Here is a 14,982-nt window from a genome sequence, read left to right as displayed (position 1 = left end):
TCTCTATCCATGGGTCCAAAGTAGACAGACTGTCAAGTTGGTTGAGGATCAAAACATGCCATTTCTGTTAGGGACTGTCTTATGACAGCTTAAAGCATCTCCTTTTACTATCATGTCAAACTCACATGCCACTCCCCCAACACATGCACACGAGTAATGTAAAAAAAAAAGAAAAAAGGCATGCTTTCGGAACCATTTGATGTTTGCATTGAAAGACCAGTGAGTGAAGGCCTGTAGACGTTGAGTACAGACAGACTGCATTTACCCAGATTGAAATTATAGACCTATAACCTGTATGAACACTGATCATAAAAGATCTGTGGAGAGCTTCTGACAGCCGAGGCAGGAACTCAGTGTAACTCAGTGTGTCGTTAGGAAGTGAGTGTCGACAGGTGGAGTGCCTCGGCTCTGATGAGGTATGGCCCTGTCCCCTCTCCCCCTCTGGGCAAGGCAGCTGGTCTGGAGGGTCTGAAGGTCCCGGAGCAGATGAAAGTGACTCCTTCTCACATCCAGGTGTTATTCCTCCTGGTCCCTCTGGTGCCGCTGTGGTCCCTATGCCTCTCTCTTTTCTCTCTTTCTCTCTTTCTCTCTTCTCTCTCTTCTCTCTCTCTCTCTCTCTCTCTCTCTCTCTCTCTCTCTCTCTCTCTCTCTCTCTCTCTCTCTCTCCTCTCTCTCTCTCTTCTCTCTCTTCTCTCTCTCTCTCTCTCTCTCTCTCTCTCTCTCTCTCTCCTTCTCTCTCTCTCTCTCTCTATCTCCTTCAATTCAATTCAAAGGCTTTATTAGCATGGGAAACATATGTTCACATTGCCAAAGCAAGTGAAATAGATAATAAACAAAAGTGAAATAAACAATAAAAAATAAACAGGTAACATGACACTCACAAAAGTTCCAAAGGAATAGAGCCATTTCAAATGTCATATTATGGCTATGTACAGTGTTGTAACGATGTAGACAAGGGAAAAGAAATAAACATAAATATGGGTTGTATTTATAATGGTGTTTGTTCTTCAATGGTTGCCGTTTTCTTGTGGCAACAGGTCACACATCTTGCTTCTGTGATTGCACACTGTGGTATTTCATCCAATCAATATTCAAAATCAAAATTGCTTTAGTTTTCGAATTCTTTGTGGGTCTGTGTAATCTGAGGGAAATAATATGGTCATACATTTGGCAGAAGGTTAGGATGTGCAGCTCGGTTTGGGCAGTGTGCAAATAGCCTGTCTTCTCTTGAGAGCCAGGTCTGCCTACGGCGACCTTTCTCAATATCAGGGCTATGCTCACTGAGTCTGTACATAGTCAAAGCTATCCTTAATTTTTGGGTCAGTCACAGTGGTCAGGTATTCTGCCACTGTGTACTCTCTGTTTAGGGCCAAATAGCATTCTAGTTTGCTCCTTTTTGTTRATTATTTTCAATGTGTCAAGTACTTATGTTTRGGTCTAATTGTGTTGTTGTCCTGGGGCTCTGTGGGGTCTGTTTGTGTTTTCTCTTTATATCTCCCCTTACAAAAAAACACACGTGATTTTCGGACACGTGTGAAGTTTCACGTGTTAATTTTGAGCTTCAGAGGCAGAGCGGCAGTGGGATGGAGGGTGCTATGTTGCTGGAATGTGCCAAAACTTGCAACTGGAAAAAAAGGCAGTGAAAGCAAAGGCCAGGGTAACATAACCAAAGAGAGGGAAAATTGCAGGAAAGAGGGAGGTGTTTTATTTMATTGAAATTGTATATATATATATATTTTTTTTTTAATTGTTACCTTACAATATTTTGTTTTGCTATCAATACTTTAGGGTTTATGTTTTGCTTTCAATATCATATTTTTTGTTTGCAATAGTAATCATTTTTTTCTCGACTTCAGAAGTTTTGCTTGATATTAACAGCACAAAAGTAACTCACTCACTAGAGGATTGCACCATATAATAACACTATGACTCAATTAAAGGTGTTTAAAGCAACAATCCTTAACTGAACCGTTAACAAAGTGTACTCACTGCCACAAGTACAGTAAAAAGCTGAGGGATGGGCCTGGAGAAATGTAACCTTTCTCAGAAACATAGACTACGCTATGGATGCAAGGACTGACCATCCATGATATCCAAATGATAGTTTTAAACATGTTTTTAGGCTGTACAGTGGTTATTTACATTTACTTTGCTTATAAACATTGGAGTAAAACAAGCTTATATTTTGGGTTCTGATGGGGTATGACAGCTGAACTAAGCTCATGAGGCATGTATACGTTATATTCTTTAAGAATCAATGGGTACATATCATTCATTTATAAGTCCAGAAATGGATGTAGCAAGTAAGGATTGGCCCTTTAACAGGCAGTGACCTTCATACAGCACAACGATGTCTCCATTTGAATGTGATCTATTAACCTGGCCCCAAAAATGTATTCTGTCCACTGTACCGAGAATGTCCCGCATTTGGGATTTTTAGATGTGGTCACCCTAATTCCACCAGTGGAAACATTGCTACTGCAACATGTTACCACCATCGTTTCACATGTGAGGAGAAGAACATTATTTCAACCCTACGTGTGAACTTGCCATAACTTTCAATTCCATAACTGAAAGTGAGATTTTCACATGTGGATTTTCCTTACATGTGAAACTGCAAATTAGATTTTCACTTTCACATTTAAAAGTGCAAGGTCACATGTGAAAAACAATCACGTGTAAAAATCTAATTTGCAGCTTCATATGTGAAAAACGTTCACGTGAAAATCTCATGTGAAACGGCATATTCGATTTTCAAATTTCCTATGTAAAACTGCAATTCACATGTGAGGTGAAAACATGTTATTCTCACATGTGAAAAGGTGGTGTTAACATGTGAATTCAACATGTATACATGTGAAAATGTGTTTTTTTGTCATGTCAAATTTAAGCCCAACATGTGAGAACAGCTAATTCACTGAAACTGCAAATTTGGCTTTTTTTTTTGTAATGGTCAATATCAGAGGAGGCTGGTGGGAAGAGCTATAAGATGACAGACTCATTGTGATGGCTGGTATGGAATTAATGGAACGGTATCAAACACATCAAACATATGGAACCAAAATGAGCCCGTCTCCTATARCTCCTCCCACCAGCCTCTTCTGGTCTCTATGTTTTCTCTCTCTTTTTCTCTCTCCCTCTCTTTCACTCCCTCCCTCCATGTGTTCCCAGTAAGGCCCCCTACTTTCCAAACTTGGGAGCAGGCACACGCACATCTGATTGAAGTTAGTTTCTTATCTGTCCTGCATCTCTTTGGACTGTAGGCACTCAGAAACACACACACCTGCATGAGGATATGGTGCACATAAACTGCGTTTATTTTCAGCAAACTTAACATGTGTAAATATTTGTATGAACATAACAAGATTCAACAACTGAGACAGAAACTGAACAAGTTCCACAGACATGTGACTAACAGAAATTGAATAATGTGTCCCTGAACAACGGGGGGTCAAAGTCAAAAGTAACACTCAGTATCTGGTGTGGCCACCAGCTGCATTAAGTACTGCAGTGCATCTCCTCCTCATGGACTGCACCAGATTTCCTGTCTGGTCCAGCAACGGTGGGTTTGTGCCCATAGGCGACGTTGTTGCCGGTGATGTCTGGTGAGGACATGCCTTACAACAGGCATACAAGCCCTCAGTCCAGCCTCTCTCAGCCTATTGCGGACAGTCTGAGCACTGATGGAGGGATTGTGCGTTCCTGGTGTAACTCGGGCAGTTGTTGTTGCCATCATGTACCTGTCCTGCAGGTGTGATGTTCGGATGTACCGATCCTGTGCAGGTGTTGTTACACATGGTCTGCCACTGCTAGGACGAACAGCTGTCCGTCCTGTCTCCCTGTAGTGCTGTGTTATGCGTCTCACAGTACGGACATTGCAATTTATTGCCCTGGCCACATCTGCAGTCCTCATGCCTCCTTGCAGCATGCCTAAGGCACGTTCACGCAGATGAGCAGGGACCCTGGGCATCTTTCTTTTTGTGTTTTTCAGAGCCAGTAGAAAGGCCTCTTTAGTGTTCTAAGTTTTCATAACGGTGACCTTAATTGCCTACCGTCTGTAGGCTGTTAGTGTCTTAACGACCGTTCCACAGGTGCATGTTCATTAATTGTTTCTGGTTCATTAAACAAGCATGGAAAACAGTGTTTAAACCCTTTACAATGAAGATCTGTGAAGTTATTTGGATTTTTACGAATTATCTTTGAAAGACAGGGTCCTGAAAAAGGAACGTTTCTTTTTTTGCTGAGTTTATGTTATAGCATGTGCCAGGTCCATGATCGATTTTAGGCGTGATCATAAYAAATGGGCAGCAATGTGGATTTGAGTGCATCCATCTGAATTCCTCTCCTTTTCCCCTCAACAGCGCACACACACCACCTCTTCTTTACCTTGAGTAGCAGCAAATTTATATGCAAATTAGCCTAGGAAATCGATGCCATCAATATTATTTTGCACATTTAAATTTTGCTCTTGTACATTTGCTAYATCCAGGTGCAGTAGTTCCAACTTTTTTCCTTCATTTTTTTGCTTTCTGATCACAACAGTTGAATACCTTTGTCTAAATGAATCCTTTATATTAATACATGTGTTGTGACTGAATGTTTATGAGTTATGACCCTCAGAAAGGGGAGGGAGGAGCACTTCAGATGAGAATGACTATCACCATCACTCACAGTCTTCCTCCTTCACATTAGCCACAGCACGAGGTGCTGCATTCACATCCTCAACAACATCACTAARCCGCTCTCTTTCTCTCTGCATTGCTCTACAATCAATGAAACCATGACAACACAGGCTGTATATCACTCTGCCTTGTCTCACACAAAAGGCCCTCCTCTGGCAGACAAAGCAGGCAGGTTTATTGGGGGGGTCTTAAGGAAATGAGGGCCAATAATCTCCCCCCGCCTGCCTGCCCAGTGGCCCTGGCCACTAAGAGAGAGGTTTTTTCCCCTCACACGACACACCCACTAATAGAATTCAGAATCTCTTTATAAGGGCTACCCTAAAAAAGGGTTGTAAGGGTTACCCCCCAAAAATACATATACCAGCAGTAGTGGTCAGTTCAGATTCAGATTGAAGTCACAGGTATGGCGTTTATACATTGGAAATACTCTGGTTCCCCCTAAAAAGGAGTTGTACCCCGCCCACCATTTTGGAGGTTGAAATGTAATCAATTTCTTCTGACGTCGTCGTCATTGTCATAATTTTCACCACTTACAGTATATAAATGAGAGAAGTGCTGGTGTCGGTATTGGGCCAAGCTTGGGATGTACATTGACTGACTGCAGAGTACAGCGTWGTTTGGGTATTTCCACTGTAGCCAGACAAAAGGCAGTCACTGTATGGTATAAGCTACCGTGGGGAGGGCACATCATAAAGTCCGTCAAAGCTCTTGCTGGGGGCAGTGAGGTAAGAGTTAGCTTCGCCCGTAGTTTACGAGCCCTCCCCCTCAGCCCACACCACACACCACACCACATGGGCATCATGATTCATGGTTTCCTTTTTAACAATACACTTATTACAGTTCATCAAGATGTACTTTACTTTTTTACACGTGGGGTACCACAGGGATCCATTCTTGGCCCATCAAGTGAGGGCCAGCACCCTAGAATTGTGTTTGTGTGTGATAAGATACCACATTTGAAATGTAGGGTGTATGAATGACGTTTGCCTGTGCTGTGGGTCTGTTATTGCTGGGAGGAGCAGACCACACCGTTTGACACTCCACCATGCTGAGATAGAGACAGGAGGTGAGGTGTCAGCCAGTGGTGGAATAAGTACCCAATTGTCATACTTGAGTAAAATGAAGATACCTTAATAGAAAATGACTCAAATAAAAGTGAAAGTTACCCAGTAAAATACTAGTTGAGTATTACATTTACTAAATATACTAAGTATCAAAAGTAAATATAACTACTAAAATATACTTAATTATCAAAAGAAAAAGTATAAATAATTTCAAATTCCTTATATTAAGTAAACCAGATGGCACCATTTATTTTTATTTACTTTATTTACAGAAAGCCATGGGCACACTCCAACACTCAGACATAATTTACAAAGGAAGACTGTGTGTTTAGTGAGTCCGCCAGATCAGAGGCAGTAGGGACGACCAGGGATGTTCTCTTGATAATTGTGTGAATTGGACCATTTTCCTGTCCTGATAAGCATTCAAAATGTAAAGAGTACCTTTGGATGCCAGGGGAAATGTATGCAGTAAAAAGTAACTTATTTTCTTAAGGAATGTAGTGAAGCAAATGTTGTTAAAAATATAAATAACAAAGTAAAGTACAGATACCCTCCCAAAAAACGACTTAAGTAGTACTTTAAAGTATAGTATTTTTACCTAAGTTATTTACACCACTGGTGTCAGCAATGGCACCCGTCACCTGCTCACTCCTTCTCTCTCTCTTCCTGGTGTGAGGGGAAACAGAAAGCCATGCTACATTGTCATTGGGAGACCTCTGCATTAATGGAGGGTCCATTAGACGTACTGTACATTTATTTCACTAATTCATGTCCATGGATTCAATGGGTGGACTAGTGTGTTTGTAGGTGCCGTACGTCATGCACAAAATTGGATGGAATAGGGTTGCTTTGTCTGTGTGTGTGTGTGTGTGTGTGCTGTGTTTGCTCTGTGGTGTGTGTGTGTGTGTTTGTGTGTGTGTGTGTGTGTGTGTGTGTGTGTGTGTGTGTGTGTGTGTGTGTGTGTGTGTGTGTTGTGTGTGTTGTGGGTGTGTGTGTGTGTGTGTGTGTGTGTGTGTGTGTGTGTGTGTGTGTGTGTGTGTGTGTGTGTGTGTGTGTGACACGCATGACAGGTGGATGATCTTTGTCACACTCCCGTTTGTCAGCCGTATGGTGTAGAAACTGCAGTTGGTGTAGAGATGTTGGTGTAGCTGTTCTTCCACCAGAAGTTCAGAATTGAACTGGAACTTTATGAGGCTTACTCCCTAACTCCCCTCACCCTCTAGCTTCAATGAACCCTCTGCCAGCCCCCTCCCTGCCAAACTCCCCCTTTGGAAGCTCCAGTGAGAGAGGAGGAGGAGGATGGTGTTCTTTGAAGTGTGTTTCCATAATGGGAGCAGTACAGGAGTGGGGTGTAATGACTTATTAGACTCAGAACATGACATCAAAACCAGTCCAATAATGTTAATGAACAGTAACACATACCAGTGTTTAAAATGGAAAAAACAACAATCATTAGGAATTCTTAATCATCAAATACCATGTCAATAGTTTCACAACCTTGAACAGTTTTTTAAAGGTATACGTTTTTAACCAGTTCAATAAAATGTAATATAAATGTCAGATTTAATTAACAATAACAATTAACATAGTGAATCAATCAATCAATCAAATGTATTTAGAAAGCCCTTCTTACATCAGCTGATGTCACAAAGTGCTGTACAGAAACCCAGCCTAAAACCCCAAACAGCAAGCTATGCAGGTGTAGAAGCACGTGGCTAGGATAACCTCCCTAGAAAGGCCAGAACCTAGGAAGAAACCTAGAGAAGAACCAGGCTATGAGGGGTGGCCAGTCCTCTTCTGGCTGTGCCGGGTGGAGATTATAACAGAACATGGCCAAGATGTTCAAATGTTCATAGATGACCAGCAGGGTCAATTAATAACAATCACAGTGGTTGTCGAGGGTGCAACAGGTCAGCACCTCAGAAGTAAATGTCAGTTGGCTTTTCATAGCCGATCATTCAGAGCATCTCTACCGCTCCTGCAGTCTCTAGAGAGTTGAAAACAGCAGGTCTAGGACAGGTATCACGTCCGGTGAACAGGTCAGGGTTCCATAGCCGCATGCAGAACAGTTGAAACTGGAGCAGCAGCACGGCCAGGTGGACTGGGGACAGCAAGGAGTCATCATGCCAGGTAGTCCTGAGGCATGGTCCTAGGGCTCATGTCCTCCGAGAGAGAGAAAGAAAGAAAGAAAGAGGGAAAGAGAGAAAAAGAGAGAAAGAGAGAGAGAATTAGAGAGAGCATACTTAAATTCACACAGGACACCGGATAAGACAGGAGAAATACTCCAGATATAACAGACTGACCCTAGCCCCCCGACACATAAACTACTGCAGCATAAATACTGGAGGCTGAGACAGGAGGGGTCGGGAGACACTGTGGCCCCTTCCGACGACACCCCCGGACAGGGCCAAACAGGCAGGATATAACCTCACCCACTTTGCCAAAGCACAGCCCCCACACCACTAGAGGGATATCTTCAACCACCAACTTACCATCCTGAGACAAGGCCGAGTAAAGCCCACAAAGATCTCTGCCACGGCACAACCCAACCCTGGAGAGGAAGATCACGTCATTGACTCAACCCACTCAAGTGACGCACCCCTCCTAGGGATGGCATGGAAGAGCACCAGTAAGCCAGTGACAGCCCCTGTAATAGGGTTAGAGGCAGAGAATCCCAGTGGAGAGAGGGGAACCGGCCAAGCAGAGACAGCAAGGGCGGTTCGTTGCTCCAGTGCCTTTCCGTTCACCTTCACACTCCTGGGCCAGACTACACTCAATCATAGGACCTACTGAAGAGATGAGTCTTCAATAAAGACTTAAAGGTTGAGACCGAGTCTGCGTCTCTCACATGGGTAGGCAGACCATTCCATAGAAATGGAGCTCTATAGGAGAAAGCCCTGCCTCCAGCTGTTTGCTTAGAAATTCTAGGGACAGTAAGGAGGCCTGCGTCTTGTGACCGTAGCGTACGTGTAGGTATGTATGGCAGGACCAAATCGGAAAGATAGGTTGGAGCAAGCCCATGTAATGCTTTGTAGGTTAGCAGTAAAACCTTGAAATCAACCCTTGCCTTAACAGGAAGCCAGTGTAGAGAGGCTAGCACTGGAGTAATATGATCAATTTCTTTGGTTCTAGTCAAGATTCTAGCAGCTGTGTTTAGCACTAACTGAAGTTTATTTAGTGCTTTATCCGGGTAGCTGGAAAGTAGAGCATTGGTAGAGCAGTAGTCTAACCTAGAAGTGACAAAAGCATGGATTCATTTTTCTGCATCATTTTTGGACAGAAAGTTTCAGATTTTTGCAATGTTACGTAGATGGAAAAAAGCTGTCCTTGAAACAGTCTGGATATGTTCGTCAAAAGAGAGATCAGGGTCCAGAGTAACGCCGAGGTCCTTCACAGTTTTATTAGAGACGACTGTACAACCATCAAGATTAATTGTCAGATTCAACAGAAGTTCTCTTTGTTTCTTGGAACCTAGAACAAGCATCTCTGTTTTGGCCGAGTTTAAAAGTAGAACATTTGCAGCCATCCACTTCCTTATGTCTGAAACACAGGCTTCCAGGGAGGGCAATTTTGGGGCTTCACCATGTTTCATCGAAATGTACAGCTGTGTGTCATCCACATAGCAGTGAAAGTTAACATTATGTTTCCGAATGACATCACCAAGAGATAAAATATATAGTGAAAACAATAGTGGTCCTAAAACGGAGCCTTGAGGAACATCGAAATTTACAGTTGATTTGTCAGAGGACAAACCATCCACAGAGACAAACATATCTTTCCGACAGATAAGATCTAAACCAGGCCAGAACTTGTCCGTGTAGACCAATTTGAGTTTCCAATCTCTCCAAAAGAATGTGGTGATCGATGGTATCAAAAGCAGCAGTAAGGTCTAGGAGCACGAGGACAGATGCAGAGCCTCAGTCTGACGCCATTAAAAGGTAATTTACCACCTTCACAAGTGCAGTCTCAGTGCTATGATGGGGTCTAAAACCAGACTGAAGCGTTTCATATACATTGTTTGTCTTCAGGAAGGCAGTGAGTTGCTGCACAACAGCTTTGAACAATAGTTTGATAAGTTTATTGAAGTCTGGTTGACATAGTTTGTTTCTGCTTTTGGTTTTCAGAATGGCCATAGCAGAGATGCCACTTTCACACAGATAGGTAATGCTGAACGGTAGCATGATTCATGACAAACGAGAGCAGGATACTCTCCCGCTACGCTGCAGCAGATCTGTGTCATTTTCGGGAAGCGCATGCTCAGTCTGCAATCAAATGACAGCTCCACCAGCAGATCCTCTTCATTGCTTGGCAATGTGACGCTTCCCATCTCCACTCGAAAGGGGTCCCGTATCCAGTCGTCTTGTCTCCTGTTCTCCTCCGGGAAGTAGTCGCAAAACTTTCCCTGCAGCTTGACAAGATGCCGTTTAATGTTTTTTTTGTGTGTGTTGCTGTGTGCTTTGTTGATCAGATGCTGAATCTCGAAATCAGCATTGGGAAACATGTCAATCCTCCCGTTAGAAACATGATTTGCCCAAACAGTATGCTTAATCATGAAGGCATCCACTTTGTCACTCTGTTCAAATCGATTGTGCCCCCTCCCTTGCATTGACACATTGAGCGAATTCAGATGATCAAAAATATCCACCAGGAAGGCAACTTGTGCGAGCCATTCCTCACAATCGAAATGTTCGGCCAGAGATTACTTGTTTTCTGAAAGAAACTTGGCAATCTCCGCTCGAAGCTCATAAAAGCGACCCAACACTTTACCCCTGGAAAGCCAGCGGACCTCTGCATGATAAAGCACTTGCTGGTGCTCGCTCCCCATATCCCTGCAGAAGGCCTGGAAACACCTGCTTTTTCTGGRACTCTTTTTGATATAGTTGACACACTTGATCACATCCTGGAGAGTGGCRAGGAGCTCAGGCACCATGCCCTTCGATGCCAATGCCTCCCTGTTCCACGTCGCACTCGGTGCTCTCTCCAGGATCCGCTTTACTACTCCGGAGTGCTTACCTGTCATGACAGCAGCCCCATCAGTGGTCACACCAACGCACCCATCCCAAGCCAGTCCCACGGAGCCCAGATACATATCCATTTTGTTAAAGACAGCTTCTGCAGTGGTGGTGGTGGGCAAATCAGCACTAAAAAGGAACTGCTCCTCAAAGTTATGATCCCAGACGTGTCTGACATAGACCATTAGAATTGCACGGTTAGCCACATCTGTGGATTCATCAAGCTGCAGTGCTTAATGGCCATTTGCACTGGCGCGTTATGTCCTCAGACATGTCCTGGAATCTCCCAAGATTTCAGTGCACATATCAATCGCAGCAGGGAGTATGAGATCCTCTGCGCTGGTGTGGGCTTTTTTGCACTTGCTTTGGGCCACAAGGTATGATGCGTGAAGTGCCTTTTCTTGTACCGTGCATACGTTGTTCAATGACTCTTGTGAGGCCTCCAGATATTGACATTTCCTTTTAAAAAAGTCAGCTGTCTTATTTTTGTGGCTTAGATGCTTGGTGCCCAGATTTACTTTTCATTTTGGAGGGTTTCATGCTCTCATTAGCTAACGGCCTATTGCATAGGACACACTGCGGTCTACACTCACCCTGACTGTCTTCTGTATATGTAAAACCATATTTGATGAAGTCGGGGTGGTATTCCCGGGTTGTCTGCCTTGTTGTTGGCATTGGAAGCAGCAGTAGATGAAGAAAAAACGTGTCCATGGTTTTACTCTGACAGCTAGCCTACATGAGTTAAATGACAGCTAACTATCCACATGTGCAATGCCTGCAGAACGCATCTGCATAGTTAGCTGTCAATCAAGCTAGCTGTCAGAAGAAGATCTGTATTATATGATTGGACGCGTCATATTTTAAACAAAACAAAACAAACAAAACAATGAAATCTGTAATTTCATTGGATCAATGTGTGTGTGTGGGGCGAGAACTTTATTGTATTGGTCAGTGAGTGAGTCCTGCGTCACGACTCCCAAGTTGAGAATCACTGGTCTAGAAGATCTAACAGTGATCTTTGGGTTACCCACCAAAACTAATTGTTGTCAGAAAATAGAAAGTGACATATCATTTGAAAGCTACAGCCCTTGTCTTTTTGAACATTGAACTCAAATCTTACTGCTGGAAATGTCATAACCCACCCCATAAAGGCCATAAATCATGTGCTATGGTCATATTCATAGAGTATGCAATGTAAGTTATGTCACCAAAAGGGCAAACATTTAGTATGCACGGAGAGGGTACACCCTGATGGTCATTGTAAAGCAATGCATTTCCTTCTCCATCCACATGACCTTGTATGCATCCTCCACATGCGCCATGATCTAGCTCATCGTTTGCAATACAAAGGTGGAAAATACATTTGARGTTTCCTCACCTGTCTGTGTCTTATTTTTGTATATTTTTACACTCGATAACTTGAAAGGCCTGATTCCCAATAGTTATTTTAAGATGTCAGGCTTGAAAATCCGCTCAGCCATTTTGGAACAGTGACTCACTACCTAAACCAGACTCAACTGTTTTCAAGTGGCCAAGAGACCTCGTGTTATCTCCAACTGCTCTCTAGTGGATGAACTGGGAATCAGACAGGGGATATGTAGTGCCTTCAGAAAGTATTCATACCCCTTGACTCATTCCACATTTTGTTGTGTTACAGCCTGAATTCAAAATGGATTAACTGATTTTTTTCTCTCACCCATCTACGTACACATAATACCCCATAATGACAAAGTGATAACATGTTTTTATTAAAAATGAAATAATGAAATATCTAATTTACATAAGTATTCACACCCCTGAGTCAATACATGTTAGAATCACCTTTGGCAGCTATTACAGCTTTGAGTCTTTCTGGGTAAGTCTCGAAGAGCTTTCCACACCTGGATTTTACAATATTTGCAAAATTCTTCAAGATCTGTCAAGTTGGTTGTTGATCATTGCTGGACAGCCAATTTCAAGTCTTGATCTACATTTTCAAACCGATTTAAGTCAAAACTGTAACTATGCCACTCAGGAACATTCCATGTACTCTTGGTAAGCAACTCCAGTGTGTATTTGGCCTTGTGTTTTAGGTGCATTTCTCTCCCAGTGTCTGTTGGAAAGCAGACTGAATCAGGTTTTCCTCTAGGATTTTGCCTGTGCTTAGCTCTATTCCGTTTATTTTTATCCCCCCCAAAAACTCCCTAGTCCTTGCTGATGACAAGCATACCCATAACATGATGCAGTCACCGCCATACTTGAAAATATGAAGAGTGGTACACAGTGATGTGTTGTGTTGGATTTACCGCAAACATAATGCTTTGTATTCAGGCCACATTTTTTGCAGTTTTACTTTAGTACCTTGTTGCAAACATGATTTTTCTGGGTGGGAGGATTTCCAGGTCTGCTGATTTAGCTTATATTACTTGATGTTACCAGATCAAAGAGGCGAGTTGAGCTGACAAAGATGGGACAGACAGACAGCTGTAAACCTGTAGAAGGAAAGACAAGGCTTTGGAGAAGAGTTGCCCTGGGGTCATTTCCGGCAGGTGTTACAGCATTCCCTATTCACTTCCACTTGCAAGGGAGGAGTCGCAAAATGGAGAGCTATTTATAAATGTTGGGTTGTGATTCTCTTAGAACTATTGAGCCAGACTTAACATACAAGGCTGCGTTTACACAGGCAGACCAATTCTGATCTTTTTTTCATTCATTGGTATTTTGACCAATCAGATAAGCTCTGAATAAGATGTGATGTGATTGGTCAAAAGACTAATTAGTGGAAAATATATTAGAATTGGGCAACCAGTATAAACTAGACTAGTTGGGAGGGATGTCATTTTTGGCTTACTAAGCAACAAAATTCAAAAATGGCCCACTAGATAACTGCAAAATGTGGCATTTATTTTCATTGTTCCAGAGAGCAATGTGGTTTAAGGCCTGTGATTCATTTTGATTGGGCTTCTCCAAGTGACTCAATAACGAGCAAATTTGTCTGTAACTTTAGTCGTTTCCCTATCACCTCTCAGAGTGGCCTGCCAGATTGGGGCTAAGGAGTCATGGCTGAGGGGGGAGAGAGTGACCATGTTATCAACACTCTGACTGTGTTTTATGTGTTTTGTGAGACACATGTCCACTAGCTCTGAGTGCAATATTACACCAGCCTTGCAACTTATTTTTAAATTAAAGATAAATCTCTCCACTCCCCCACCTCTCTCTCTCTCTCACACTCTTTCTCTCGCTCTCTCTCTATCAGTTAGAGGAGTATCCGACTAAGCAGTCACTGTGGATTGTGGGAAGTGGAGGCGGAGGGCGACATGCAGAATGAGGCCCAGGGCCCGGCAGCCGCCACTGCCAGCAGCATCAGTACGACTCCCAGTGTCACCACCAGCCTGGTCACTACTAGCAGCACTGGGAGGCCAACCCTGCCCCACATCTCTGTCTACGCTGGGATCCCAGGTAGACAGACTGCTCAGGTACAGTAGTAGCAATGTTTGTATACAGATATACAGCATATATGTCAGAGTCAAGGCCCGCGGGCCCACCACCGGCCCGCGAGAAGGTTTTTTACGGCCCCTGGATGATCTTGATTATTATTAAACCGGCCCGCAGACCGCAGCAAGCCGGCAGCCTGCAGATCTTTTACACGCACCAATACTACATTTCCACAATGCAACGGTGACGCACCGAGCAGTAGGCTGCTTCATTTCAAATATTATTGGCACAGCAGTCGTCAGCATCACAGTAAAATTAACTTTCAGATACCCATCAAAAATGGCAAAACGGAAGGTGGACACTGAGAACCGGGGGTTTCAAACAAGGTGGGAGTCGGAGTATATGTTCACGGAGGTAGCTGGAAAACCTGTGTGTCTTCTGTGTGGAGAAAGTGTGGCGGTACTGAAAGAGTATAATCTGAGACGACATTATGAAACGAAACACGCGGACAAAAACAAGAATATGGACATGAACAAAGGCTACAAAAGGCAGAGGAATTAAAACGAGGCCTCAAATCTCGACAGGCTCTGTTCAAAAAGCCAAATCACAAGGCCAGGCTGCTGTCAAGCCAGTTTTATTTTGCAGAAGAGATCGCTAAATCAGCCCGCCATTTACGGAGGGGGATTTCATCAAAAACTGCATGATTAAAGTTTGTGACGAAGTTTGCCCAGAAAAAAAGGCAACTCTTTTTAAATGTGAGTCTTAGATGCATCACAACAACTCACTGGTGTTGACGGAGATGAGTATTAA

At 43.2% G+C, this 14,982-nt stretch overlaps 1 protein-coding gene across 4 annotated transcripts in view; it reads left to right on the top strand.

Moving 5' to 3' along the window:
- Positions 1-14,982, top strand: part of LOC111966317 (polyhomeotic-like protein 2) — a 48,716-nt gene that overhangs the window by 555 nt on the left and 33,179 nt on the right. For all 4 annotated transcript variants that reach the window (XM_070444405.1, XM_023990841.2, XM_023990840.2 and 1 more), the window contains exon 2: positions 13,994-14,213. In XM_070444405.1, coding sequence (XP_070300506.1) covers positions 14,055-14,213 — 159 coding nt within the window. In that variant the 5' untranslated portion in view covers positions 13,994-14,054. The remainder of the gene's footprint in view (positions 1-13,993; positions 14,214-14,982) is intronic.

Source organism: Salvelinus sp. IW2-2015, linkage group LG7, assembly GCF_002910315.2.
Source record: "Salvelinus sp. IW2-2015 linkage group LG7, ASM291031v2, whole genome shotgun sequence".
NCBI classification, from domain to species: Eukaryota; Metazoa; Chordata; class Actinopteri; order Salmoniformes; family Salmonidae; genus Salvelinus; species Salvelinus sp. IW2-2015.
The sequence above is the reverse complement of the archived record's forward strand: the minus strand, read 5'-3'. Positions and strand labels throughout refer to the sequence as shown.